Source organism: Scyliorhinus torazame, chromosome 22 (genome assembly GCF_047496885.1).
Source record: "Scyliorhinus torazame isolate Kashiwa2021f chromosome 22, sScyTor2.1, whole genome shotgun sequence".
Classification (NCBI taxonomy): Eukaryota; Metazoa; Chordata; class Chondrichthyes; order Carcharhiniformes; family Scyliorhinidae; genus Scyliorhinus; species Scyliorhinus torazame.
Window position 1 is genome coordinate 84,059,660 of NC_092728.1, and position 27,731 is coordinate 84,087,390.

Here is a 27,731-nt window from a genome sequence, read left to right on the forward strand (position 1 = left end):
GCTTAATTGGTGTCAGCACCCTAGGGATAGACGCCACTAACACTGAAATCCACACCATTCGCTCTGTCTCAGCTCAGTGTTGAGAAACTGGTAACGACTGGTAGTGAATGAGAGCGAATGGTGCTGTAACAATACTCGATGATGTTTGGGATGACAGAAATTAATACGCACTTGCTCAGCGAAAGCTATGATTAATGGCTGTGAGCAGGAGAATGCAGGCCCTCCTTTTACTCTGGTTTGATGGGGATTGAAAAGCGAAGGCTGTGTTTATTCTCTTCTGAAAGCGGAGGTCAGATGCAGTACATTGCAGCTATTTCATTCTTCTGTTGTTTTTCTCTGTTGGTTGAAATTACTATAAATTAAATTTAAATGGTTATCTTTCCAAATGGTGTTTTTTTTATTGTGAAGAATTTTAGATAATTATGAAGGCCATTTGTAATAACTAGTCTCATCAGTTATATGATACAGAAGTTCAATTTTCCAGTAAAACATGAGTAAATGCAAATGTTTTTTCTTCATTAGTGGTTTTATTTGAAAAAAATCTTTTCAGTTGCAGAGTTTTGATTTCCCTCCCCCAGCATGGGAAGGTTGAACTGTCTTTTGAACCAGACAGGAAGACATAAATTAATATAGTTCTCTGGATAAGTCACTTATTAATAATCCATTCTGTCATGATTTTTGGCACTGCCAACTTGACAGTTGCATCACTGTTTTTCCAAAACAGATAGCAGACTGCTATCAACATCCTATTTGGAGATGTTTCAGATGACAATTTGTTACCATATTTTTAAATCAAGTTTTTTGAAAAAAAAAAGTTTATTTTGAATTGGAGCATATGTCACTTTGGGCGTCATGGCCATTTCTGTGTGTTGTAAGATTTTAATTGCTGTTTGTAACTTGGAATTTCAAACCACAATAGATAGTAAAACTTAGAGAAATGCAAGCTTTTTTTGGAAAAGTGCTTTTATACTTAACCCAGCAATTCTTTCTGCAGAATTCAAGACTAAAATACTTTAAATAACCACAACAATTAATATGGGGACTGATGTTCTTGTTCTTTGAACTACTGAACTGGGAATAGGATTTACCACAACCCAATTTTGTGTTAAGAACTGCTTCCCTTTTTTGGAGTATACTTTTTGAAATTCTGCAATGATCACCTGTACTATAAGATATCAAAATAATTCTAAATTCATTTAATGTTAGAATTTTCACCACAGTTGTAACCAAATAAAAGAAAAAATGATTTGTCATACTATGTTTTAGTGAAATTTTAAAGCAGAACCTGACAGCAGATGTTTTGCTGACACTGAATATTTTGTTCACTTCAGACTCTCATTTCAGCCCTACTTCTGTCACCATGATTGATTTATTTCATTGTGGACAATGGGCTTTACAACCTGATTTTCCCCCCCTCCTTTTCTTGAAGTGCCGATAGCGAGAACAGCCTTGACTTCATAAAAAAAGCATCTTCTAAGGTCACTGTTATAGGAACCATTACAGCAGTGCAGATGCAGATTTGCAAATCAGAGATGATATCTTCAGGCATTGCTGTCAAGTGTTATTCAAATAACACCAGCCTCACATTTGAATAACGGCAGACATTTTGAATTAATTAATCAGAGGAGATAGTCCAGGGCTTTTCTCATTAGTCTTCAGGTCAGGCTAGAAAAGATATATGTGTTGGTGATGATATCCTTGTCTTTAATCGTGATTTATGAAGATTTAGGATTGTGTGTGATTTGTCAAAGGTTCTGGGAAAAGGCTTGTGCATATTTCATTATCTAATCTCTGATTGATTTCAGGATGCTTAAAGATATACCAATGCTGTTCAGATGTGTGAGAAGCACTGGTAGGCACTGCATCCCAGGACTTTTACTCTGTTATCTCTTATGACTGTCAGAAAAAGCTGTAAACTTTTATTGCTTGTAGTTACATTGCAGTATTTTAATTATTGCAGAAATCGTTTGCTCATTCTGTCTTCGAAACAAAACCACAAAAGTCCTTCCAAGCTTTACGCATTTATATTTTGTCGGAAAAGCAGCTTTAAAAGAGTCTGCTACTTTCTTGTGCTTTTTTCCAATGTAAAGGTAGTAAAATGTTCTTGGTTTCATTTGCTAACAAGTATTTTAACAGTTTTTTAAAAATAAAAGGCATATTTTAACAACACTCAGTTTTTGGCCAGTGAAGGCAAAGGGTTAAAGCTATAGCATACCTAGGGGATGAACCAGAAGTTAATAATTCAACCATACCTCTTTTAAAACCTTTTGTTTATGCTTTGGGTGGCAGCATTTATTATAATAGCATTAAAAGAAAATTGTAAATCTCCATTCATGCTCTAGACGTCTGTACAGGAAGTGGCTGGTCTCTCACAACAGAGTCTATCGCTGAAAACAATATAGCAAGATTAGTACGGTTCGATGGTTTTTGAATTACTTTTCCTACTTTGGTAGTTAAACAATTGAGCTTTAATAAAATGTATCGTAATGTCTTTACTGAGTAAAAGTTGCTTTGGAAGAACCTAATAGAATGGCTTAATACTGTTGCACTTGAGGATATTTGACTGTTGCAGGGGTTTTTTCTTGAGAGGAATACATGAAACTCACGAGTTTTACAAATAAGTTGTTAAAGAAAATATAGCAGGTAAAAGCAATAGTGTGACCGTAGAACTTTAATGTATATATGGATTATGCATAAAACCATTTAGTTACTCATGTCTGTCCACTGCTAGTTTCAAATGGAACAATGGAGATATTCCAGAACAAAATTTGTTCTTACTTTAATATAAATTTAGAGTACCCAATTATTTTTTTTCCAATTAAGGGGCAATTTAGCATGGCCAATCCACCTAACCTGCACATCTTTGGGTTGTGGGGGTGAAACACGGGGAGAATGTGCACACTCCACACGTACAGTGACCCGGGGCCGGGAGCGAACCCGGGTCCTCAGTGCTGTAGGCAGCAGTGCTAACCATTGTGCCGCCCCCAAAAAAGTTTGTTCTTATCTGTTATCACTTTCTAACATGCACTAAATGTGCAAAACTTTCTTCTCCATTTTCCTTGACGTCGCAATACTTCAGTATGGTTTTGTCAAAGTTGTCCAGTGCATACACATGGCATGCAAAATATGATCCAATGGTAAAAGCCCACAAAGGAAAATTTTTATTGCTTTTCTAAAGAATACTTCAGAGTTGAAAATGGTTGTGAGCCTTATATTTTATGGCAGTATCTGAATCCCTTGATGAAATTTCAGAATTGTAACATGATTCCTGACATCCATTATTCTCCATAAGTTTTAAGTACAGTGAAGTATTGTGTCACTGGTCAGTGAACATGCACAATGAGAATAAAATATGCATTAAACAGGAGTTTCCTTGCTGGCTCAGTGAGTAAATGTACCATGGTGCTGAGCCATTTATACTTGTAAGGCCCTGAGTTTGACTGTTGATCTGTATTAGCCAGGGGCCAAAACAATTTCTTTGCAAAGGCTTTTGAAATTTTCTTGAGGGCTACATTTTGATTTTTGGGGATGATTGGTTAACATTTATACATCTTTTAACTTTGAATCTGTAAATAAGTTTCTGTTAATTTATTATAAATAAATCTCCTATACTTCATTTCCAAAAAGAAAATACTAACTACTTGACACAATGTAATTTATTGGGAATGAGTCTCACATTTGCAGCCCCTTTAAAAAATAACTGCAAGCAGTTTGCATTTTTTTTAATACATGTTTTTTATTGGGTATTTGAACAAAGTATATTTACCGTTATGTACACAGGATAAGAAACATATATATATATATATATATATATATGCACTGCTGTAGAAGAGAAGGGCACACCCAGACATACAAAAGTAATTAGTAAAAAAAAAAACAATAAGAAATAAAATAGGATAACTGGTAGGGTATTGTGCACCAGCTCAACAGCAGCAACTCTGTACAACTGGCAAAATTATTTACAACACATAAGTAGGCGACTGTTTGCGGGAGGGAGGGGGGGGGGGGGGGGGGGGGGGGAGAGACCGGGGAGGTAAATATACATTCGGGTGCCGGAGAGACAATAACAGTGGGCAATACTCAAATGGGTTTGGTGTTGTTGTCGCTTGCTTCTCCCGGACGGATCTTGCTGCCGTCTCGCGCTCACCGCCGCTTCTTCTGTTCCTCCTGTCTTTCGTCTTCATTCTCCTCGGCCCCTACTCCTGGAGATGCCATGTTCATTATTGTATCCTGCGCCTTCCTTCCGGCTCTGATTTCCCTGCATCCCCTCCACCTCCCTGGTTCTCCTCTCTTGTTCCCTGTCTCTCTCTCTCTCTCTCTCTCTCCCCCACCCCCCCCCCTCCCGTGGTTCACCTTTCTTTCCTCGTAGGTTTAGCGCCCCTCCCCCCCTCTCCCGGTCTATCTCTCCCTTTCATGCTTTGGCTACTTTCCCCTGATTCTTGGCTACCTGGCTATCCTTCCTCTTGTTCGTTGGCCACAAACAGGTCCCGGAACAATTGCGTGAATGGCTCCCACGTACTGTGGAAGCCGTCGTCTGATCCTCGGATGGTGAATTTGATTTTCTCCATTTGGAGAGATTCCAAGAGGTTGGACAGCAGTCTGCAGCTTTGGGTGGTGCTGCTGACCGCCAGCCGAACAGGATTCTACGGCGGGCGATCAGGGAGGCAAAGGCAAGGGCGTCCGCCTTCCTCCCCAGAAATAGATCAGGCTGGTCCGACACCCCGAAGACCGTCACTTTTGGGCATGGCTCTACCCTCATCCCCACCACTTTAGACATTGCCTCGAAAAAGGCTGTCCAGTACCCTGCAAGTCTGGGGCAAGACCAGACATGTGGGCGTGATTGGCCGGGCCTCCTTGGCACCGTTCACATCTATCCTCCACCTCCGGGAAGAACCTACTCATACGGGTTCTTGTTAAGTGGGCTCTATGTACCACTTTTAGCTGGGTCAGGCTGAGCCTTGCGCACGTGGAGGTGGAGTTGACCCTGTGCTGTGCTTCGCTCCAGAGTCCCCACCCTATTTCAATCCCCAGGTCCTCCTCCCATTTCTTTCTTGTTGCGTCCAGTACGGTGTCGGCCTTTTCTATCAGTCGGTCATACATGTCACTACAGTTTCCTTGCGTCCAGCAGTTGTTCCAGTAGTGTCTGTCGTGGCGGTTGTGGGTACGTCCTTGTCTCCTTTCGTTGGAAATTTTTGAGCTGTAGATACCTTAGCTCGTTCCCCTTGGCTAGCTGGAATTTCTCTGTCAGTTCATCCAGTGTTGCGATCCTGCCGTTCGTGTGTAGGTCCCTGACTGTCAGTGTCCCTCCGTCCTGCCCCCACCTTTTGAAGGTGGTGTCAGTCAGTGCTAGTGTGAACCTATGGTTGTTGCAGATGGGTGCTTTGTCCGACATTTTGGTCAGGCCTAATTGCTGCCGTAGTTGGTTCCAGGATTGGAGGGTGGCTATCACCACCGGGTTGCTGGAATGTTTTTTGGGTGGGGATGGGAGTGCTGCCGTGGCGAGGGCCCGGAGCGAGGAGGCCTCTTCTGCGCGCACCCACTCGGCTTCTGGCTCCTTGATCCATCCCCTTATTCGCTCGGCCGTCGTCGCCCAGTGGTAGAATTGTAGGTTTGGGAGGGCTAGCCCTCCCCTGGATTTTGTTTTTTGTCGGACCTTCTTTGGGATCCTAGCATTCTCCCCCCCCCATACGAACGCCATGATCAGTTTATCCAGCGCTTTGAAAAACGCCTTGGGGATGTAGATCGGAATGGATCTAAGTACCTGGGCAGTACGTTCACAAGTACCTACTTGTGGGTGTACTGGGAAGATCTCGCTTTTGCTCATGTTGAGTCTGTAGCCCGAGAAGGCGCCAAACTCTTTCAGGAGCGCGATGATTCCGTCCATGCTGGTCTGTGGATCCGAAATGTAGAGGAGCAGGTCATCTGCATAGAGTGAGACTCTATGCTCTCTGCCTCTCCTTCGGATTCCCCTCCAGCTTTTTGCTGCTCTGAGCACGATTGCTAGTGGTTCAATCGCTAGAGCGAACAGCAGCGGGGACAGTGGGCATCCTTGTCTGGTGCCCCTGTGCAGCTGGAAGTATCGGGGGTTGGTATTGTTGGTCCGTACGCTCGCCATGGGAGTGTTGTATAGGAGCTTTACCCAGGAGGTGAACCCTGTTCCAAGCCCGAACTGCTCCAGTACCTCTGTGATGTATTTCCATTCGACATGTCAAAGGCCTTTTCTGCATCTAAGGAGACGATCACCTCTGGTGTTCTCTCCCTGAGGGGATCATTATCACGTTCAGCAGGCGCCTGATGTTCGAGGTAAGCTGTCTACCTTTGACAAAGCCCGTCTGGTCCTCTGCGACCACCTCAGGTTCACAGTCTTCTAGCCTTTTGGCTAGGATTTTGGCCAGTATTTTGGCGTCTGCAGTCAGCAGTGAGATGGGTCTGTATAACCCACATTCCATTGGGTCTTTGTCTTTCTTAGGTATCAGCGAGATTGTGGCCTGTGCCAGCGTGGGTGGCAGTGTGCCCCTAGCTAGCGAGTCTGTGAACATCTCCCACAGGTGCGGGGCCAGTGCTGTCGCAAATTTTTTGTAGAAGCCCGCCGGGAACCCATCCGGTCCCAGCGCCTTCCCCGCCTGCATGGAGCTAATGCTGTCCATGATCTCTCCCAGTGCTAGTGGTGCTTCCAAGCTCCGTTTTCTGCCCTCCCCCACGACTGGAATGTCCAGTCCATCAAGGAACCGTTTCATCCCGGGCTCCCCCATTGGGGGCTCTGAGGTGTACAGCCCTTGGTAGAAGGCCTTGAAGGTTTTGTTGATCTTTTCTGGTTCTGTTTCTAACGTGCCTCTGGTATCCCTGATTTGTGCAATTTCTCTGGTGGCTGCCTGCTTTCTCAGCTGGTGTGCCAACAGGCGGCTGGCTTTGTCTCAGTGTTCGTATAGGGTCCCACGTGCCTGGCTGAGTTGATGCACTGCTTTCCTGGTGGAGAGCAGGTCAAAGTTCCTTTATAGCTCTTTGCTCTCAGCCAGGAGCTCTACGGTCGGGGCATTGGAGTATTTACGGTCTACCTTCAGTATAGAGTCGACCAGCTGCTGCCTAGCTGACCTTTCCTCCCTATCTCTTTGCGCTTTGAAAGTGATGATTTCCCCTCTTAGTACTGCCTTTAGCGCTTCCCAGAACGTGGAGGGTGAGACCTCCCCGTTCCGGTTGTTCTCTGTGTACTCTGCAATGGCCCGTGATATCCTTTCGTTGAAGGCCTTGTCAGCTAGTAGGGCAACGTCCAACCTCCATGTGGGGCGTTGGGCCCTGCCCGTCTCCAGCCTCACGTCCATGTAGTGTGGAGCGTGGTCTGATATCACAATTGCGGAATATTCCACTTTGTCTATCCCCGGAAGCACTGTTTTCCCCACCACAAAGAAGTCAATTCTTGTGTATACGTTGTGTACTGGGGAGAAGAAGGAGAATTCCTTCTCCCCGGGTGGGCGAACCTCCAGGGGTCCACTGCTTCCATCTGCTCCATAAAGTGACTGAGTTCCCTTGCCATGCTTGAGGTTTTCCCCGTTTTGGGGTTTGATCTGTCTGTCTTTGGATCCTGTACACAGTTGAAGTCCCCCCCCATGATTAGTCGATGCGTCGCTATGTCAGGGATTTCTGCCATGGTCTTCTTGATGAAGCTCGTGTTATCCCAGTTGGGTGTGTACACGTTAACTAGTACTACCAGTGCCCCATTCAGGGCCCCGCTGACCATGACGTACCGTCGCCCTGGGTTCGTAACCGTCGCCCTAAACATTGTCCTCTTGCCGATCAATATCGCCACCCCCCTGGCCCTTGTCCCATAGCAGGAATGGTAGGTTTGTCCCACCCAGCCCTTTCTTACCCGCAGTCGGTCTTGCTCTCTCAGGTGTGTCTCTTGGAGGAAGACTATGTCGGCCCTCATATTTCTTAGGTGGGTGAGGACTCTAGATCTCTTCACTGGGCCGTTGAGTCCCCTTACGTTCCAGGTGACTATCCTGGTGGGGGGCTTCTGCCCCATCGCTCCTGTAGGATTAACCATAATTACCTGGTGGACGCGTCCCTGCCCTCCAGGGTTTCCCTTTGTTAGAGGGCCGTCCAGGATGGCCGCTGTCACTGCTCTCTCCATTCGGCCGGGTCCCTGTGCTCCAGGGTTTCCCTTTGTCCCGGGGGCACCCGCCGTGGCCGCCCACTGTGCGTCTGCCATGCGGGTAGTCCCCTGCACTCTGGGGTCTCCCTTTGCCCAGAGACTGTACTGGGTGGGTGCTTGCAGCGATTCCTTGTTTCGAGACCTTGGTTGTGGCACTTTGTAGCCCTATTCCTTTTCTAGCCTTGTTTGTCCCTCCTTCCCTGTGTCCCCCCTTCCCTGTGTCCCCCCTCCCCGGTCTCTCCCTCCCTGTGTGTCCCCCCCCTCCCGGTCTCTCCCTTTCCCCCCCCCCTCTCCCTTATACCCCTCCTTTGTCCCTCTTTCCCCATGTTCCTATCCCCGTTTACTCTCCCATCTCTGTTGAGTGGTCCCCCCCACCCCCAGCCTGGTGCCTTCCCCCCTTTGTTGCATGCCCCCGGCGCTAGCTTTCCTGCTAGTACGGTGGCCCCCCTCTCGGGAGTTACTGTCTCGCTTCTCCCCTGCCGGTCCTCTGCGGTTTTCTGCCCACTCTTCCCCTATCCTACCCTGTACTCCTCTTGCTTGCTCTCCCTTCTCCGCTACTCTCGTTCCATCCTGCTGGGGCCTGGCCTCCCACCTTAAGCGGTCCCTCGGGCAGTGGTTTGCTCTTTGTTCAGGGTGCGTCGCCGTGAAGGGGGCGGGGGGCCTGGCGTTGCCTCCCCCCTCCCCTCCCCCCCCCGTAGGCGTGTTGTTGTTCCTTGCCAGGGGCCCCTCATTTCTACCCTCGCTGGTGGTTTTCCAGCCCGTGTTGCTCGACAAACTTGTTTGCTTCAGCAAGGGCTGTAAAGAAGTGTTCGCTTTCTTGGTATGTGACCCAGAGTTTCGCTGGGTACAGCATACCAAAACGCACGTTGCTCTTGTGAAGAGTTGCTTTTGCTCTATTAAACTCGGCCCGTCTCCTGGCTAGGTCTGCCCCCATGTCCTCGTAAATTCTAATGGCGTGTCCTTCCCATTTGCAGGTTCTGTTTTTCCTGGCCCAGCGCAGGATTGTTTCCCTATCTTGGTACCGGTGCAGTTTATCTATAACTGCTCTCGGGTGGTCCCCTGCTATGGGCTTCGGGCGCAGCTACCGGTGTGCTCTGTCCATTTCTGGTGGGTTGGGAAAGGTTTTCCTCCCCACTAAGTTGCCCAGCAGCAGTTTGCATTCTTGAGCATGCTTTGGTTTTATTCTGCCAATTTCAGGTTTCGATCCCCTCAATACTTCTCTCCAAAGTGAGTGCTGATAAACATGTTAGGATACTGATTTCTAAAGAACCAATTGTTCCACAGAGGTAATACACACAAATTAATTCTGCAGCACCAATCTAAACATAAAGGATGTGATTCTCTGGCTTTGTTGCGCTCTCGCTGTCGCGAAACGAGGCCGGTGAATAGCGGGAGAAGCCGAAAACGAGAACCGTGCCAGGTGGCAAACAGTTTGCAATGCAACCGGCCCGCTCCCCAAGGCGAAATCGGGATCTCGCTGTAGTGTGGCAAGAAATCAGTTATCACCACTTAAGCCCCATTTCCATACAATTAACGGGAGCCAACCCATATTCAACGACTTCCAGTGAGCATCGGCCTCCCCAGCAAAAGTTCACGCTGGCGCCGATTAATACTGCTTTTGAAAAAACGTGAACCTGGCAGACGGGCTTCTGCAGAGAGCCGAGGAGATAAGTAGCCATCTTTGCTTAATGGCAAAGAGCCCAGAGGTGCTAGGCTTGCTGTCCCAGTGCTCGGTGTGGGGTCTGGACCCTCGGCTGGGGGTTTGGGAGGGGGGGGTGGGGGGGACCCTCCGCCATGGGAAGTGGGGGGGAGGCGCGTGTGGCTCCAACATGCCAACCTCTGGATCATGTGTCCCCATTTCGGGAGCAACCCTAACCCCTGCCCAACTGCCCCACCGACCACCCTTACCTCCACCGACTGCCGAGGCCTCTGTAGCCGTGGCGGCTCCCATGTGTCTGCATCAAGACGTGGACTCCCTCGGAGATGTCCCTCACCCATGCTCTGCAGTGCCTTGGCAATGTCCACCTGCGAATGGGACAAACCTTGGCCATTCCATTCTGAGAGTGGGACATGTCCCACAACAACTCATCAAGGTCAGCCTGGTACTGGGTCACATCCCCAGCGAGTCGGACATTCTGCTGTGACCCTCAGCCGTGGCCGTCACCAACGGCTTGATGCTTGGACACCTTCACTCATGCTGCTGACGTCTTACACCAAGCTCTTTACTGCGGTCACCACCCGAGCAGTGTTGGTCTTGGTGCCAGTCATTGCCAGCAACATCTCCTGCGCCCGTAGCCTCTGGACTCCTCCAAACGGCTATGGACCTGTTGGAGTATCGCTGAAATTCCTTTCTGAATGTCCTGGCTGCAACACAAAGTCTTTCGTGAGCTCTGCATAACCCTGTGCCAGAGGCTCAGCATTAGGCTGTGAACCAGCTGGGACCTGGGATCCAGCAGACCTCCGACTGCTGGTTCCTGTCTCCACCTGATGTGCACCAGCAGCTTTGTGGTGCTCACCAGATTGTGCCCCAGAAGCCTGACCACTAACCTTTCCCACCAAGGTGTATCTGCACTGGTGGACGGTGGCGATGATAGCTGTGATGCATCGATTGTGTCTCCCTCGGAGCTCTCCTCCGAGGTGGTCTGATGGGAGGCAGGGGAGGGGCTACCCAGGATGGGCAGGCGCCTTCAGCTAGAGGACCTTCGGGAGAATGGATATTGGGTCAGTCAGAATGGCAATGAGAACTTATGTTTGACATATTGTCTGGGTGTGACCCGGTGTGGATTCTCACCTCTGCAGATTCCACCAACTGATTCCACCAGAGTGGTGACCACTCTGTCTTCGCCCTGGCACCTCCAGGGCCCGTTATCCGAAGGTGGTGAGCATCTGTATGTCCGGCAGGCTTCTGCCAGTCTGGCCATTTCATGATTATTATGGGAGAGCTTCTCCTGCGGAGACACAGAGAGTGCATCACTAGCCACACACGTGGTTCACAGAGGTGAGATGGGGTGTCTGATGGAAGGGTTGGAGGGAGGTGGATGCTAGCATGGGGGCGAAAAGGTCTTGGGGTGTGAGGGGTTGGTGTCAACTCACTTGTGCTGCCGGTCGTAAGTCATTGACCTATTTCCTACAGTGGAGGCCAGTCCTCCTAGTCACACTCCCTGAGCTCACGGCCGCCGCCACCTCATCCCATGCAGCACTGGCAGCCCTGTGGCTCATCCTGTAGGATTCTCGGGGGATGACAGAAGTAACTGATGGCCAGAGTAACTGATCCAGCTTCTCCAATCCCAGGTTCCTTCAATCCCATCCTTGCTGATCCTCCAATCATAGATTCAATATCTTGAGGAGCAGGAAGAACAAGAGAAGGGGAATCTGTGATCGGACGAACTGCAGCAGTGAGCATGAGAGAAACAGAATCTGTGATTGGAGGAGCTGGAGCAGTGAGCATGGGAGAAACAGAATAAATGATTGGAGGAACTGGAACACTGAGCATGAGAGAAACAGAATCTGTGATTGGAGGAGCTGGAGCAGTGAGCATGGGAGAAACAGAATAAGTGATTGGAGGAACTGGAGCAGTGAGCATGAGAGAAACAGAATCTGTGATTGGAAGAGCTGGAGCAGTGACCATAGAGAAACAGAAACAGTGATTGGAGGAACTGGAGCAGTGAGTGTGGGAGAAACAGAATCAGTGATTGGAGGAGCTGGAGCAGTACCATAGAGAAACAGAATCAGTGATTGGAGGAGCTGGAGCAGTGACCATAGAGAAACAGAATCTGTGATTGGAGGAGCTGGAGCAGTGAGCATGGGAGAAACAGAATCAGTGATTGGTGGAGCTGGAGCAGAGAGCATGGGAGGAACAGAATCAGTGATTGGAAGAGCTGGAGCAGAGAGCATGGGAGAAACAGAATCAGTGATTGGAGGAATTGGAGCAGTGAGCATAGGAGAAACGGAGTCAGTGATTGGAGGAGTTGGAGCAGTGAACGTGGGAGAAACTGAATCAGTGATTGGAGAAACTGGAGCCATGAGAATGGGCGAAACAGATTCAGTGACTGGAGGAACTGGAGCCATGAGCGTGGGAGAAACAAAATCAGTGATTGGAGGAGCTGGAGCAGAGAGCATGGGAGAAACAGAATCAGTGATTAGAGGAACTGGAGCAGTGAGCGTGGGAGAAACAGAATCAGTGATTGGAGGAGCTGGAGAAGAGAGCCTGGGACAAACAGAAACAGTGTTTGGAGGAACTGGAGCAGTGAGTGTGGGAGAAACAGAAACAGTGATTGGAGGAGCTGGAGCAGTGACAATAGAGAAACAGAATAAGTGATTGGAGCAACTGGAGCAGTGAGCTTGGGAGAAACAGAATCAAGTGATTGGAGGAACTGGAGCAGTGAGCATGGGAGAAACAGAATCAGTGATTGAAGGAGCTGGAGCAGTGAGCGTGGGAGAAACAGAATCAGTGATTGGAGGAACTAGAGCAGTGACCATAGAGAAACAGAATAAGTGATTGGAGGAACTGGAGCAGTGAGCTTGGGAGAAACAGAATCAGTGATTGGAGGAACTGGAACAGTGAGCATGGGAGAAGCAGAATCAGTGATTGGAGGAACTGGAACAGTGAGCGTGTGAGAAACAGAATCACTAATTGGATGAACTGGAGCAGCGAGTGTGGGAGAAACAGAATCAGTCATTGGAGGAACTGCAGCAGTGAGTGTGGGAGAAACAGAATCAGTGATTGAAGGAACTGGAGAAGTGAGCGTGTGAGAAACAGAATCACTAATTGGATGAACTGGAGAAGTGAGCGTCGGAGAAACAGAATCAGTCATTGGAGGAACTGGAGAAGTGAGCGTGGTAGAAACAGAATCAGTGATTGGGGGAACTGGAGCAATGCGCGTGGGAGAATCTGAATCAGTGATTGGAGGAACTGGAGCAATGAGTGTGGAAGAAACAATCAGTGATTGGAGGAACTGGAGAAGTGAGCGTGGTACAAACAGAATCAGTGATTGGAGGAATAGGAGCAGTGAACGCAGGAGGAACAGAATCAGTGATTAGAGGAACTGGAGCAGTGAACGCAGGAGAAACAGAATCAGTGATTGGAGGAACTGGAGCAGTGAACGTGGGAGAAACGGAATCTGTGTTTGGAGGAACTGGAGCAGTGACCATTGAGTAACAGAATCAGTGATTGGAGGAATTGGAACAGTGACCACAGAGAAACAGAATCTGTGATTGGAGGAACTGGAGCAGTGAGCGTGGTAGAAACAGAATCAGTGATTGAGGGAACTGGTGCAATGAGCGTGGGAGAAACAGAATCAGTGAGTGGAGGAACTGGAGCAATGAGTGTGCTAGAAACAGAATCAGTGATTTGGAGGAACTGGAGCAGTGAGCGTGGGATAAACCAAATCAGTGATTGGACGATCTGGAGCGGTGAACGTGGGCGAAACGGAATTTGTGATTGGAGGAACTGCAGCAGTGACCATCGAGAAACAGAATCAGAGATTGGAGGAACTGGAACAGTGAGCGTGGGAGAAAAAGAATCAGTGATTGGAGGAACTGGAGCAGTGAGCGTGGTTGAAACCGAATCAGTGATTGGGGGAACTGGAGCAATGAGCGTGGGAGAAACAGAATCAGTGATTGGGGGAACGGGAGCAATGACCGTGCGAAAGACAGAATCCGTGATTGGAGGAACTGGAGCAGTGAACGTGGGAGAAACGGAATCTGTGTTTGGAGGAACTGGAGCAGTGACCATTGAGAAACAGAATCAGTGATTGGAGGAACTGGAACAGTGAGCATGGGAGAAACAGAATCAGTAATTGGAGGAACTGGAACAGTGAGCAAGGGAGAACCAGAATCAGTGATTGGAGGAACTGGAGCAGTGAGCGTGGGAGAAACAGAATCATTGATTGGAGGAACTGCAGCAGTGACCACAGAGAAACAGAATCAGTGATTGGAGGAACTGCAACAGTGAGCATTGGAAAAACAGAATCTGTGATTGGTCGAACTGGAGCAGTGAGCGTGGGTGAAACAGAATCAGTGATTGAAGGAACTGGAGCAGTGAGCGTGGTAGAAACACAATCAGTGATTGGAGGAACTGGAGCAATTTCTGTGGGAGAAACAGAATCAGTGGTAGCGGGTACTGGAGCAATGAGTTTGGGAGGAACAGAATCAGTGAGTGAAGGAATTGGAGCAGTGAGCGTGGGAGAAACAGAATCAGTGATTGGAGGAACAGGAGCAGTGAGCGTGGTAGAAACAGAATCAGTGATTGAGGGAACTGGAGCAATGAGCGTGGGAGAAACTGAATCAGTGATTTGTAGGAACTGGAGCAGTGAGCGTGGGATAAACCAAATCAGTGATTGGAGGAACTGGAGCAGTGAACGTGGTAGAAACAGAATCAGTGATTGGGGGAACTGGAACAGTGCGCGTGGCAGAAACAGAATCAGTGATTGGAGGAACTGGATCAGTGAGCGTGGTAGAAACAGAATCAGTGATTGGGGGAACTGGAACAATGAGCGTGGGAGAAACAGAATCATTGATTGGGGGAACGGGAGCAATGAGCGTGCGAAAGACAGAATCCGTGATTGGAGGAACTGGAGCAGTGGGCTTGGGGGAAACAGAATCAGTGATTGGAGGAGCAGGAGCGGTGATCATTGAGAAACAGAATTGTTGATTGAAGGAATAGAAGTGAGCGTGGGAGGAACAGAATTAATGATCTGAGGAACTGGAGCAGTGAGCGTGGGAGAAACAGAATCAGTCATTGGAGGAGCTGGAGCAGTGAGCTTGGGAGAAACAGAATTAGTGATTGGAGGAACTGGAGCAATGAGTGTGGGAGAAACAGAATCCGTGATTGGAGGAATACGATCAGTGAGTGTGGGAGAAACAGAATCAGTGATTGGAGGATCTAGAGCAGTGAACGTGGTAGATACAGAATCAGTGATTGGAGGAACTGGAGCAGTGAGCATGGGATAAACCGAATCAGTGATTCGGCGAACTGGAGCAATGAGGGTGGGAGAAACACAATCAGTGATGGGGGTTACTGGAGCAATGAGTGTGGCAGAAACAGAATCAGTGATTGGAGGAACTGGAGCAGTGATCGTGGGATTAACAGAATCTGTGATTGGAGGAACTGGAGCAGTGAAAGTGGGAGAAGCAGAATCAGTGATTGGAGGAACTGGTGCAGTGAACGTGGGAGAAACGGAATCTGTGATTGGAGGAACTGGAGCAATGAGAATGGGAGAAACAGAATCAGTGATTGGAGGAACTGGAGCAATGAGTGTGGAAGAAACAGAATCAGTGATTGGAGTATCTGGAGCAGTGAGCGTGGGAGAAACAGAATCAGTGATTGGGGGAACCGGAGCAATGAGCGCGAGAAAGACAGAATCAGTGATTGGAGGAACTGGAGCAGTGAGCTTGGGAGATACAGAATCAGGGATTGGAGGAGCTGGAGAACTGACCATTGAGAAACAGAATCAGTGCTTGGAGGAATAGGAGCAGTGAGCGTGGGAGAAACAGAATCAGTGATTGGAGGAACTGGAGCAGTGAGCATGGGAGGAACTGAATTAGTGATTGGAGGAACTTGAGCAATGAGTGTGGGAGAAAAAGAATCAGTGATTGGAGGAACTGGACCAGTGAGCGTGAGAGAAACAGAATCCGTGATTGGAGGAACTGGAGCAGTGAGCGTGGGAGAAACAGAAGCAGTGATTGGAGGAACTGGAGCAGTGAGCATGGGAGAAACAGAATCAGTGATTGGAAGAACTGGAGCAGTGAGCGTGAGAGAAACAGAATCATTGACTGGAGGAACTGGAGCAGTGAGCGAGAGAGAAACAGAATCAGTGATTGGAGGAACTGTAGCACTGAACGTGGGAGAAACAGAATCAGTGATTGGAGGAACTGGAGCAATTTCTGTGGGAGAAACAGAATCAGTGGTAGCGGGTACTGGAGCAATGAGTGTGGGAGGAACAGAATCAGTGAGTGAAGGAATTGGAGCAGTGAGCGTGGGAGAAACAGAATCAGTGATTGGAGGAACTGGAGCAGTGAACGTGGGAGAAACGGAATCTGTGTTTGGAGGAACTGGAGCAGTGACCATTGAGTAACAGAATCAGTGATTGGAGGAATTGGAACAGTGACCACAGAGAAACAGAATCTGTGATTGGAGGAACTGGAGCAGTGAGCGTGGTAGAAACAGAATCAGTGATTGAGGGAACTGGTGCAATGAGCGTGGGAGAAACAGAATCAGTGAGTGGAGGAACTGGAGCAATGAGTGTGCTAGAAACAGAATCAGTGATTTGGAGGAACTGGAGCAGTGAGCGTGGGATAAACCAAATCAGTGATTGGACGATCTGGAGCGGTGAACGTGGGCGAAACGGAATTTGTGATTGGAGGAACTGCAGCAGTGACCATCGAGAAACAGAATCAGAGATTGGAGGAACTGGAACAGTGAGCGTGGGAGAAAAAGAATCAGTGATTCGAGGAACTGGAGCAGTGAGCGTGGTTGAAACCGAATCAGTGATTGGGGGAACTGGAGCAATGAGCGTGGGAGAAACAGAATCAGTGATTGGGGGAACGGGAGCAATGACCGTGCGAAAGACAGAATCCGTGATTGGAGGAACTGGAGCAGTGAACGTGGGAGAAACGGAATCTGTGTTTGGAGGAACTGGAGCAGTGACCATTGAGAAACAGAATCAGTGATTGGAGGAACTGGAACAGTGAGCATGGGAGAAACAGAATCAGTAATTGGAGGAACTGGAACAGTGAGCAAGGGAGAACCAGAATCAGTGATTGGAGGAACTGGAGCAGTGAGCGTGGGAGAAACAGAATCATTGATTGGAGGAACTGCAGCAGTGACCACAGAGAAACAGAATCAGTGATTGGAGGAACTGCAACAGTGAGCATTGGAAAAACAGAATCTGTGATTGGTCGAACTGGAGCAGTGAGCGTGGGTGAAACAGAATCAGTGATTGAAGGAACTGGAGCAGTGAGCGTGGTAGAAACACAATCAGTGATTGGAGGAACTGGAGCAATTTCTGTGGGAGAAACAGAATCAGTGGTAGCGGGTACTGGAGCAATGAGTTTGGGAGGAACAGAATCAGTGAATGAAGGAATTGGAGCAGTGAGCGTGGGAGAAACAGAATCAGTGATTGGAGGAACTGGAGCAGTGAGCGTGGTAGAAACAGAATCAGTGATTGAGGGAACTGGAGCAATGAGCGTGGGAGAAACTGAATCAGTGATTTGTAGGAACTGGAGCAGTGAGCGTGGGATAAACCAAATCAGTGATTGGAGGAACTGGAGCAGTGAACGTGGTAGAAACAGAATCAGTGATTGGGGGAACTGGAACAGTGCGCGTGGCAGAAACAGAATCAGTGATTGGAGGAACTGGATCAGTGAGCGTGGTAGAAACAGAATCAGTGATTGGGGGAACTGGAACAATGAGCGTGGGAGAAACAGAATCATTGATTGGGGGAACGGGAGCAATGAGCGTGCGAAAGACAGAATCCGTGATTGGAGGAACTGGAGCAGTGGGCTTGGGGGAAACAGAATCAGTGATTGGAGGAGCAGGAGCGGTGATCATTGAGAAACAGAATTGTTGATTGAAGGAATAGAAGTGAGCGTGGGAGGAACAGAATTAATGATCTGAGGAACTGGAGCAGTGAGCGTGGGAGAAACAGAATCAGTCATTGGAGGAGCTGGAGCAGTGAGCTTGGGAGAAACAGAATTAGTGATTGGAGGAACTGGAGCAATGAGTGTGGGAGAAACAGAATCCGTGATTGGAGGAATACGATCAGTGAGTGTGGGAGAAACAGAATCAGTGATTGGAGGATCTAGAGCAGTGAACGTGGTAGATACAGAATCAGTGATTGGAGGAACTGGAGCAGTGAGCATGGGATAAACCGAATCAGTGATTCGGCGAACTGGAGCAATGAGGGTGGGAGAAACACAATCAGTGATGGGGGTTACTGGAGCAATGAGTGTGGCAGAAACAGAATCAGTGATTGGAGGAACTGGAGCAGTGATCGTGGGATTAACAGAATCTGTGATTGGAGGAACTGGAGCAGTGAAAGTGGGAGAAGCAGAATCAGTGATTGGAGGAACTGGTGCAGTGAACGTGGGAGAAACGGAATCTGTGATTGGAGGAACTGGAGCAATGAGAATGGGAGAAACAGAATCAGTGATTGGAGGAACTGGAGCAATGAGTGTGGAAGAAACAGAATCAGTGATTGGAGTATCTGGAGCAGTGAGCGTGGGAGAAACAGAATCAGTGATTGGGGGAACCGGAGCAATGAGCGCGAGAAAGACAGAATCAGTGATTGGAGGAACTGGAGCAGTGAGCTTGGGAGATACAGAATCAGGGATTGGAGGAGCTGGAGAACTGACCATTGAGAAACAGAATCAGTGCTTGGAGGAATAGGAGCAGTGAGCGTGGGAGAAACAGAATCAGTGATTGGAGGAACTGGAGCAGTGAGCATGGGAGGAACTGAATTAGTGATTGGAGGAACTTGAGCAATGAGTGTGGGAGAAAAAGAATCAGTGATTGGAGGAACTGGACCAGTGAGCGTGAGAGAAACAGAATCCGTGATTGGAGGAACTGGAGCAGTGAGCGTGGGAGAAACAGAAGCAGTGATTGGAGGAACTGGAGCAGTGAGCATGGGAGAAACAGAATCAGTGATTGGAAGAACTGGAGCAGTGAGCGTGAGAGAAACAGAATCATTGACTGGAGGAACTGGAGCAGTGAGCGAGAGAGAAACAGAATCAGTGATTGGAGGAACTGTAGCACTGAACGTGGGAGAAACAGAATCAGTGATTGGAGGAACTGGAGCAATTTCTGTGGGAGAAACAGAATCAGTGGTAGCGGGTACTGGAGCAATGAGTGTGGGAGGAACAGAATCAGTGAGTGAAGGAATTGGAGCAGTGAGCGTGGGAGAAACAGAATCAGTGATTGAGGGAACTGGAGCAATGAGCGTGGGAGAAACAGAATCAGTGATTGGAGGAACTGGAGCAATGAGTGTGCGAGAAACAGAATCAGTGATTTGGAGGAACTGGAGCAGTGAGCGTGGGATAAACCAAATCAGTGATTGGAGGAACTGGAGCAGGGAACGTGGGCGAAACGGAATTTGTGATTGGAGGAACTGCAGCAGTGACCACAGAGAAACAGAATCAGTGAATGGAGGAACTGGAACAGTGAGCGTGGGAGAAACAGAATCAGTGATTGGAGGAACTGGATCAGTGAGCGTGGTAGAAACAGAATCAGTGATTGGAGGAACTGGAGCAATGAGCGTGGGAGAAACAGAACCAGTGATTGGGGGAACGGGAGCAATGAGCGTGCGAAAGACAGAATCCGTGATTGGAGGAGCTGGAGCAGTGAGCTTGGGGGAAACAGAATCAGTGATTGGAGGAGCAGGAGCGGTGATCAGTGAGAAACAGAATTGTTGATTGAAGGAATAGAAGTGAGCGTGGGAGGAACAGAATTAATGATCAGAGGAACTGGAGCAGTGAGCGTGGGAGAAACAGAATCAGTCATTGGAGGAGCTGGAGCAGTGAGCTTGGGAGAAACAGAATCAGTGATTGGAGGAACTGGAGCAATGAGTGTTGCAGAAACAGAATCAGTGATTGGAGGAACTGGAGCAGTGAGCGTGGGAGAAACGGAATCTGTGACTGGAGGAACTGGAGCAGTGATCGTGGGATTAACAGAATCAGTCATTGGAGGAGCTGGAGCAGTGAGCTTGGGAGAAACAGAATCAGTGATTGGAGGAACTGGAGCAATGAGTGTGGCAGAAACAGAATCAGTGATTGGAGGAACTGGAGCAGTGAGCGTGGGAGAAACGGAATCTGTGACTGGAGGAACTGGAGCAATGAGTGGGAGAAACAGAATCAGTGATTGGAGGCATAGGAGCAGTGAGCGTGGGAGAAACAAAATCAGTCATTGGAGGAACTGGAGCAATGTGTGTGGGAGAAACAGAATCAGTGATTGGAGGAACTGGAGCAGTGATCGTGGGATTAACAGAATCTGTGATTGGAGGAACTGGAGCAGTGAACGTGGGAGAAACGGAATCTGTGATTGGAGGAACTGGAGCAATGAGAATGGGAGAAACAGAATCAGTGATTGGAGGAACTGGAGCAGTGAGCGTGGAAGAAACAGAATCAGTGATTGGAGGAACTGGAGCAATGAGTGGAAGAAACAGAATCAGTGATTGCAGTATCTGGAGCAGTGAGCGTGGGAGAAACAGAATCAGTGATTGGAGGAACTGGAGCTGTGAGTGAGGGCGAAACAGAATCAGTGATTGGGGGAACTGGAGCAATGAGCGCGAGAAAGACAGAATCAGTGATTGGAGGAACTGGAGCAGTGAGCTTGGGAGATACAGAATCAGGGATCGGAGGAGCTGGAGAACTGACCATTGAGAAACAGCATCAGTGCTTGGAGGAATAGGAGCAGTGAGCGTGGGAGAAACAGAATCAGTGATTGGAGGAACTGGAGCAGTGAGCATGGGAGGAACTGAATTAGTGATTGGAGGAACTGGACCAGTGAGCGTGAGAGAAGCAGAATCCGTGATTGGAGGATCTGGAGCAGTGAGCGTGGGAGAAAGAGAATCAGTGATTGGAGGAACTGGAGCAGTGAACGTGAGAGAAACAGAATCATTGACTGGAGGAACTGGAGCCGTGAGCGAGAGAGAAACAGAATCAGTGATTGGAGGAACTGTAGCACTGAACGTGGGAGAAACAGAATCAATGATCGGAGGAACTGCAGCAGTGAGCGTGGGAGAAACAGCATCAGTGATTGCAGGAACTGGTGCAGTGACCAGAGAGAAACAGAATCAGTGATTAGAGGAACTGGAACAGTGGGCATGGGAGGAACAGAATCTGTGATTGGAGGAACTGGAGCAGTGCGAATTGGAGAAACAGAATCTGTGATCGGAGGAGCTGGAGCAGTGACCGTGGGAGAAACAGAATCTGTGATTGAAGGAACTGGAGCAATGAGTGTGGAAGAAACTGAATGACTGATTGCTTGGAACTGGAGCAATGAGCGTGGCAGAAACAAAATCAGTGATTGGAGAAGCTGGAGCAGTGTCCATAGAGAAACAGAATTAGTGCTTGGAGGAATAGGAGCAGTGAGCGTGGGAGAAACAGAATCAGTTATTGGAGGAACTGGAGCAGTGAATATGGGAGAAACAGAATCAGTGTTTGGAGGAACTGGAGCAGTGAGCGTGGTAGAAACAGAATCAGTGATTGGGGGAACTGGAGCAGTGCGCAGGGGAGGAACTGAATTAGTGATTGGAGAAACTGGAGCAATGAGTGTGGGAGAAAAATAATCAGTTATTGGAGGAACTGGAGCAGTGAGCGTGGAAGAAACATAATCACTGATTGGAGGAACAGGAGCAGTGAGCGTGAGAGGAACAGAATCAGTGACTTGAGGAACTGGAGCAGTGGGCATGGGAGAAACAGAATCTGTGATTGGAGTAACTGGAGCAGTGCGAATTGGAGAAACAGAATCTGTGATCGGAGGAGCTGGAGCAGTGACCGTGGGAGGAGCAGAATCTGTGATTGAAGGAACTGGAGCAGTGAGCGTGGGAGAAATGGAATCAGTGATTGGTGGAACTGGAGCAATGAGTGTGGGTGAAACAGAATCAGTAATTGGAGAAACTGGAGCAGTGAGCGTGGGAAAAACAGAATCAGTGATTGGAGGAGCTGGAGCAGTGACCATAGAGAAACAGAATCAGTGATTGGTGGAATAGGAGCAGTGAGCGTGGGAAAAACAGAATCCGTGATTGGAGGAACTGGAGCAGTGAGCGGAGAGGAACTGGAGAAGTGAGCGTGGGAGAAACAGAATCAGTGAGTGTGGGAGAAACAGAATCAGTGATTGGATGAGCTGGTGCAGTGACCATTGAGAAACAGAATTAGTGATTGGAGGTATAGGAGCAGTGAGTGTAGGAGAAACAGAATTAGTGATTGGAGGAACTGGAGCAGTGAGCGTGGGAGAAACTGAATCAGTCTTTGGAGGAGCTGGAGCAGTGACCATGGAGAAACAGAATCAGTGATTGGGGGTACTGGAGCAATGAGCGTGGGAGAAACAGAATCAGTGATTGGATTAACTGGAGCAATGAGCGTGGAAGAAACTGAATCAGCGATTGGTTGGAACTGGAGCAATGAGCGTGGGAGAAACAAAATCAGTGATTGGAGAAGCTGGAGCAGTGACCATCGAGAAACATAATTAGTGCTTCCAGGAATAGGACAGTAAGCGTGGGAGAAACAGAATCAGTGATTGGAGGAACTGGAGCAGTGAGCATGGGAGGAACTGAATTAGTGATTGGAGGGATTTGAGCAATGAGTGTGGGAGAAACAGAATCAATGATTGGAGGAACTGGAGCAGTGAGCATGCAAGAAACAGAATCAGTGATTGGAGGAACTAGAGCAGTGAGTGTGGGAGAAACCGAATCAGTGATTGGAGGAACTGGAGCAGTGAGCATCTGAGAAACAGAATCAGTGATTGGAACAACTGGAGCAGTGAGCGTGGGAGAAACAGAATCAGTGATTGGAGGAACTGGAGCAGTGAGCGTGAGAGAAACAGAATCAGTGATTGGAGGACTGGAGCACTGAACGTGGGAGAAACAGAATCAGTGATTGGAGGAACTGTAGCAGTGAGCGTGAGAGAAACAGAATCAGTTATTGGAGGAACTGGAGCAGTGATCGTGGGAGAAACATAATCAGTGATTGGAGGAACTGCAGCAGCGCGAGTGGGAGAAACAGAATCAGTGATTGGAGGAACTGGAGCTGCGAGCATGGGAGAAACAGAATCAGTGATTGGAGGAACTGGAGCAACGAGCGTGGGAGAAACAGAATCAGTGATTGGAGGAACTGGAGCAGTGAGTGTGGGGGAAACAGAATCAGTGATTGGAGGAACTGGAGCAGTGACCATAGAGAAACAGAATTAGTGCTTGGAGGAACAGGAGCAGTGAGCATGGGAGGATCTGAATTAGTGATTGGAGGAACTTGATCAATGAGTGTGAGAGAAAAAGAATCAGTGATTGGAGGAACTGGAGCAGTGAGCGTGGAAGAAACAGAATCAGTGATTGGAGGAACTGGAGCAGTGAGCGTGAGAGAAACAGAATCAGTGACTGGAGGAACTGGAGCAGTGAGCGTGGGAGAAACAGAATCCGTGATTGGAGGAACTGGAGCAGTGAGCGTGGTAGAAACAGAATCAGTGATTGGAGGAACTGGAACAGTGAGCGTGGGATAAACAGAATCAGTGATTGAAGGAACTTCAGCAGTGCGAATGGGAGAATCAGAATCAGCGATTGGGGGAACTGGAGCAATGAGCGTGGGAGAAATGGAATCAGTGATTGGAGGAACTGGAGCAATTAGTGTGGGAGAACCAGAATCAGTGATTGGAGAAACTGGAGCAGTGAGCGTGGGAAAAACAGAATCAGTGATTAGAGGAACTGGAGCAGTGACCATAGAGAATCAGAATCAGTGATTGGAGGAATAGGAGCAGTGAGCCAGGGAGAAATAAAATCAGTGATTGAAGGCACTGGAGCAATGAGTGTGGAAGCAACAGAATTAGTGATCGGAGTAGCTGGAGCAATGTGCTTGGGAGAAACAGAATCAATGATTGGAGGAATAGGAGCAGTGAGTGTAGGAAAAACAGAATCAGTGGTTTAAAGAACTGGAGCAGTGAGCATGGGAGGATCTGAATTAGTGATTGGAGGAACTTGAGCAGCGAGAGTGGGACAATCAGAATCAGTGATTGGAAGAATTGGAGAAGTGAGCGTGGGAGAAACAGAATCCGTGATTGGAGGAACTGGAGCAGTGAGCGTGGAAGAAACAGAATCCGTGATTGGAGGAACTGGAGCAGTGAGCATGGGAGAAACAGCATCAGCGATTGGTTGGAACTGGAGCAATGAGCGTGGGAGAAACAAAATCAGTGATTGGAGGAACTGGAGCAGTGAGCATGCAAGAAACAGAATCAGTGATTGGAGGGACTAGAGCAGTGAGCGTGAGAGAAACAGAATCAGTGATTGGAAGAACTGGAGCAGTGAGCGTGGGAGAAACTGAATCAGTGATTGGAGGAACTGGAGCAGTGAGCGTGAGAGAAACAGAATCAGTGATTGGAGGAACTGGAGCAGTGAGCGTGGGAGAAACAGAATCAGTGATTGGAGGAACTGCAGCAGCGAGAGTGGGAGAAACAGAATCAGTGATTGGAGGAACTGGAGCTGCGAGCATGGGAGAAACAGAATCAGTGATTGGAGGAACTGGAGCAACGAGCGTGGGAGAAACAGAATCAGTGATTGGAGGAACTGGAGCAGTGAGTGTGGGGGAAACCGAATCAGTGATTGGAGGAACTGGAGCAGTGACCATAGAGAAACAGAATTAGTGCTTACAGGAATAGGACAGTAAGCGTGGGAGAAACAGAATCAGTGATTGGAGGAACTGGAGCAGTGAGTGTGGGGGAAACCGAATCAGTGATTGGAGGAACTGGAGCAGTTACCATAGAGAAACAGAATTAGTGCTTACAGGAATAGGACAGTAAGCGTGGGAGAAACAGAATCAGTGATTGGAGGAACTGGAGCAGTGAGCATGGGAGATACTGAATTAGTGATTGGAGGGATTTGAGCAATGAGTGTGGGAGAAACAGAATCAATGATTGGAGGATCTGGAGCAGTGAGCATGCAAGAAACAGAATCAGCGATTGGAGGGACTAGAGCAGTGAGCGTGAGAGAAACAGAATCAGTGATTGGAAGAACTGGAGCAGTGAGCATGGGAGAAACAGAATCAGTGATTGGAGGAACTGGAGCAGTGAGCGTGAGAGAAACAGAATCAGTGATTGGAGGAACTGGAGCAGTGAGCGTGGGAGAAACAGAATCAGTGATTGGAGGAACTGCAGCAGCGAGAGTGGGAGAAACAGAATCAGTGATTGGAGGAACTGGAGCTGCGAGCATGGGAGAAACAGAATCAGTGATTGGAGGAACTGGAGCAGTGAGTGTGGGGGAAACAGAATCAGTGATTGGAGGAACTGGAGCAGTGACCATAGAGAAACAGAATTAGTGCTTGGAGGAACAGGAGCAGTGAGCATGGGAGGGTCTGAATTAGTGATTGGAGGAACTTGAGCAATGAGTGTGGGAGAAAAAGAATCAGTGATTGGAGGAACTGGAGCAGTGAGCGTGGAAGAAACAGAATCAGTGATTGGAGGAATTGGAGCAGTGAGCATGAGAGAAACAGAATCAGTGACTGGAGGAACTGGAGCAGTGAGCGTGGGAGAAACAGAATCCGTGATTGGAGGAACTGGAGCAGTGAGCGTGGTAGAAACAGAATCAGTGATTGGAGGAACTGGAGCAGTGAGCATGGGAGAAACAGAATCAGCGATTGGAGGAACTGGAGCAGTGTGCGTGGGAGAAACAGAATCAGTGATTGGAAGAACTGGAACAGTGAGCGTGGGATAAACAGAATCAGTGATTGAAGGAACTTGAGCAGTGCGAATGGGAGAATCAGAATCAGTGATTGGGGGAACTGGAGCAATGAGCGTGGGAGAAATGGAATCAGTTATTGGAGGAACTGGAGCAATTAGTGTGGGAGAAACAGAATCAGTGATTGGAGAAACTGGAGCAGTGAGCGTGGGAAAAACAGAATCAGAGATTAGAGGAACTGGAGCAGTGACCATAGAGAAACAGAATCAGTGATTGGAGGAATAGGAGCAGTGAGCCAGGGAGAAATAAAATCAGTGATTGAAGGGACTGGAGCAATGAGTGTGGAAGCAACAGAATTAGTGATCGGAGGAGCTGGAGCAATGTGCTTGGGAGAAACAGATTCCGTGATTGGAGGAACTGGAGCAGTGAGCATGGGAGAAACAGAATCAGCGATTGGAGGAACTGGAGCAGTGAGCGTGGGAGAAACAGAATCAGTGACTGGAGGAACTGGAGCAGTGAGCGTGGGAGAAACAGAATCCGTGACTGGAGGAACTGGAGCAGTGAGCGTGGGAGAAACAGAATCCGTGATTGGAGGAACTGGAGCAGTGAGCATGGGAGAAACAGAATCAGCGATTGGAGGAACTGGAGCAGTGTGCGTGGGAGAAACAGAATCAGTGATTGGACGAACTGGAACAGTGAGCGTGGGAGAAACAGAATCAGTGGTTGGAGGAGCTGGAACAGTGAGCGTGGGAGAAACAGAATCAGTGATTGAAGGAACTTGACAATGCGAATGGGAGAATCAGAATCAGTGATTGGGGGAACTGGAGCAATGAGCGTAGGAGAAATGGAATCAATGATTGGAGGAACTGGAGCAATTAGTGTAGGAGAAACAGAATTCGTGATTGGAGAAACTGGAGCAGTGAGCGTGGGAAAAACAGAATTAGTGATTGGAGGAACTGGAACAATGAGCGTGGGAGAAACAGAATCTGTGATTGGAGGAACTGGAGCAGTGCGAATTGAAGAAACAGAATCTGTGATTGGAGGGGCGGGAGCAGTGACCGTGGAGAAACAGAATCTGTGATTGAAGGAACTGGAGCAGTGAGCGTGGGAGAAATGGAATCAGTGATTGGAGGAACTGGAGCAGTGACCATTGAGAAACAGAATCAGTGATGGGAGGAATAGGAGCAGTGAGCCTGGGAGAAATAGAATCAGTGATTGAAGGGACTGGAGCAATGAGTGTGGAAGCAACAGAATTAGTGATCGGAGGAACTGGAGCAATGTGCTTGGGAGAAACAGAATCAATGATTGGAGGAATAGGAGCAGTGAGTGTAGGAAAAACAGAATTAGTGATCGGAGGAACTGGAGCAGCGAGCGTGGGAGAAAAATAATCAGTGATTGGAGGAACTGGAGCAGTGAGCATGCGAGAAACAGAATCAGTGATTGGAAGAACTGGAGCAGTGAGCTTGGGAGTAACAATCAGTGATTGGAGGAATTGGAGCAGTGACCATTGAGAAACAGAATTAGTGATTGCAGTTATAGCAGCAGTGAACGTGGGAGAACAGAATTAGTGATTGGCGGAACTGGTGCAGTGAGCGTGGGAGAAACTGAATCAGTCATTGGGGGGACTGGAGCAATGAGTGTGGGACAAACAGAATCAGTGATTGGGGGTACTGGAGCAATGAGTGTGGGTGAAACAGAATCAGTGATTGGAGGAACTGGAGCAATGAGTGTGGGTGAAACAGAATCAGTAATTGGAGGAACTGGAACAGTGAGCGTGCGAGAAACAGAATCTGTGATTGGAGGAACTGGAGCAGTGCGAATTGAAGAAACAGAATCTGTGATTGGAGGGGCGGGAGCAGTGACCGTGGGAGAAACAGAATCTGTGATTGAAGGAACTGGAGCAGTGAGCGTGGGAGAAATGGAATCCGTGATTGGAGGAACTGGAGCAATGAGTGTGGGTGGAACAGAATCAGTAATTCGAGAAACTGGAGCAGCGAGCGTGGGAGAAACAGAATCAGTGATTGGAGGAACTGGAGCAATGAGTGTGAAGAAACAGAATCAGTGATTGGAGGAATATGAGCAGTGAGGGTGGGAAAAACAGAATCAGTGATTGGAGGAACTGGAGCAGTGAGCGGTGAGGAACTGGAGAAGTGAGCGTGAGAGAAACAGAATCAGTGATTGGAGGAACTGGAGCAGTGAGCATGGGAGAA

General features: G+C 48.3%; 1 protein-coding gene across 7 annotated transcripts in view; it reads left to right on the forward strand.

Moving 5' to 3' along the window:
- Positions 1 to 27,731, forward strand: part of pbx3b (pre-B-cell leukemia homeobox 3b) — a 358,481-nt gene that overhangs the window by 12,974 nt on the left and 317,776 nt on the right. Inside the window, exon 3 of one of the 7 annotated variants that reach the window (XM_072488492.1) lies at positions 1,806 to 1,852. The exons of 5 other annotated variants lie outside the window; for them this stretch is intronic. In XM_072488492.1, the coding sequence (XP_072344593.1) occupies positions 1,807 to 1,852 (46 nt within the window). In that variant the 5' untranslated portion in view covers position 1,806. Of the gene's footprint in view, positions 1 to 191; positions 290 to 1,805; positions 1,853 to 27,731 lie in introns of those variants that run through there. One more of the 7 variants, XM_072488491.1, reaches the window with a different exon arrangement.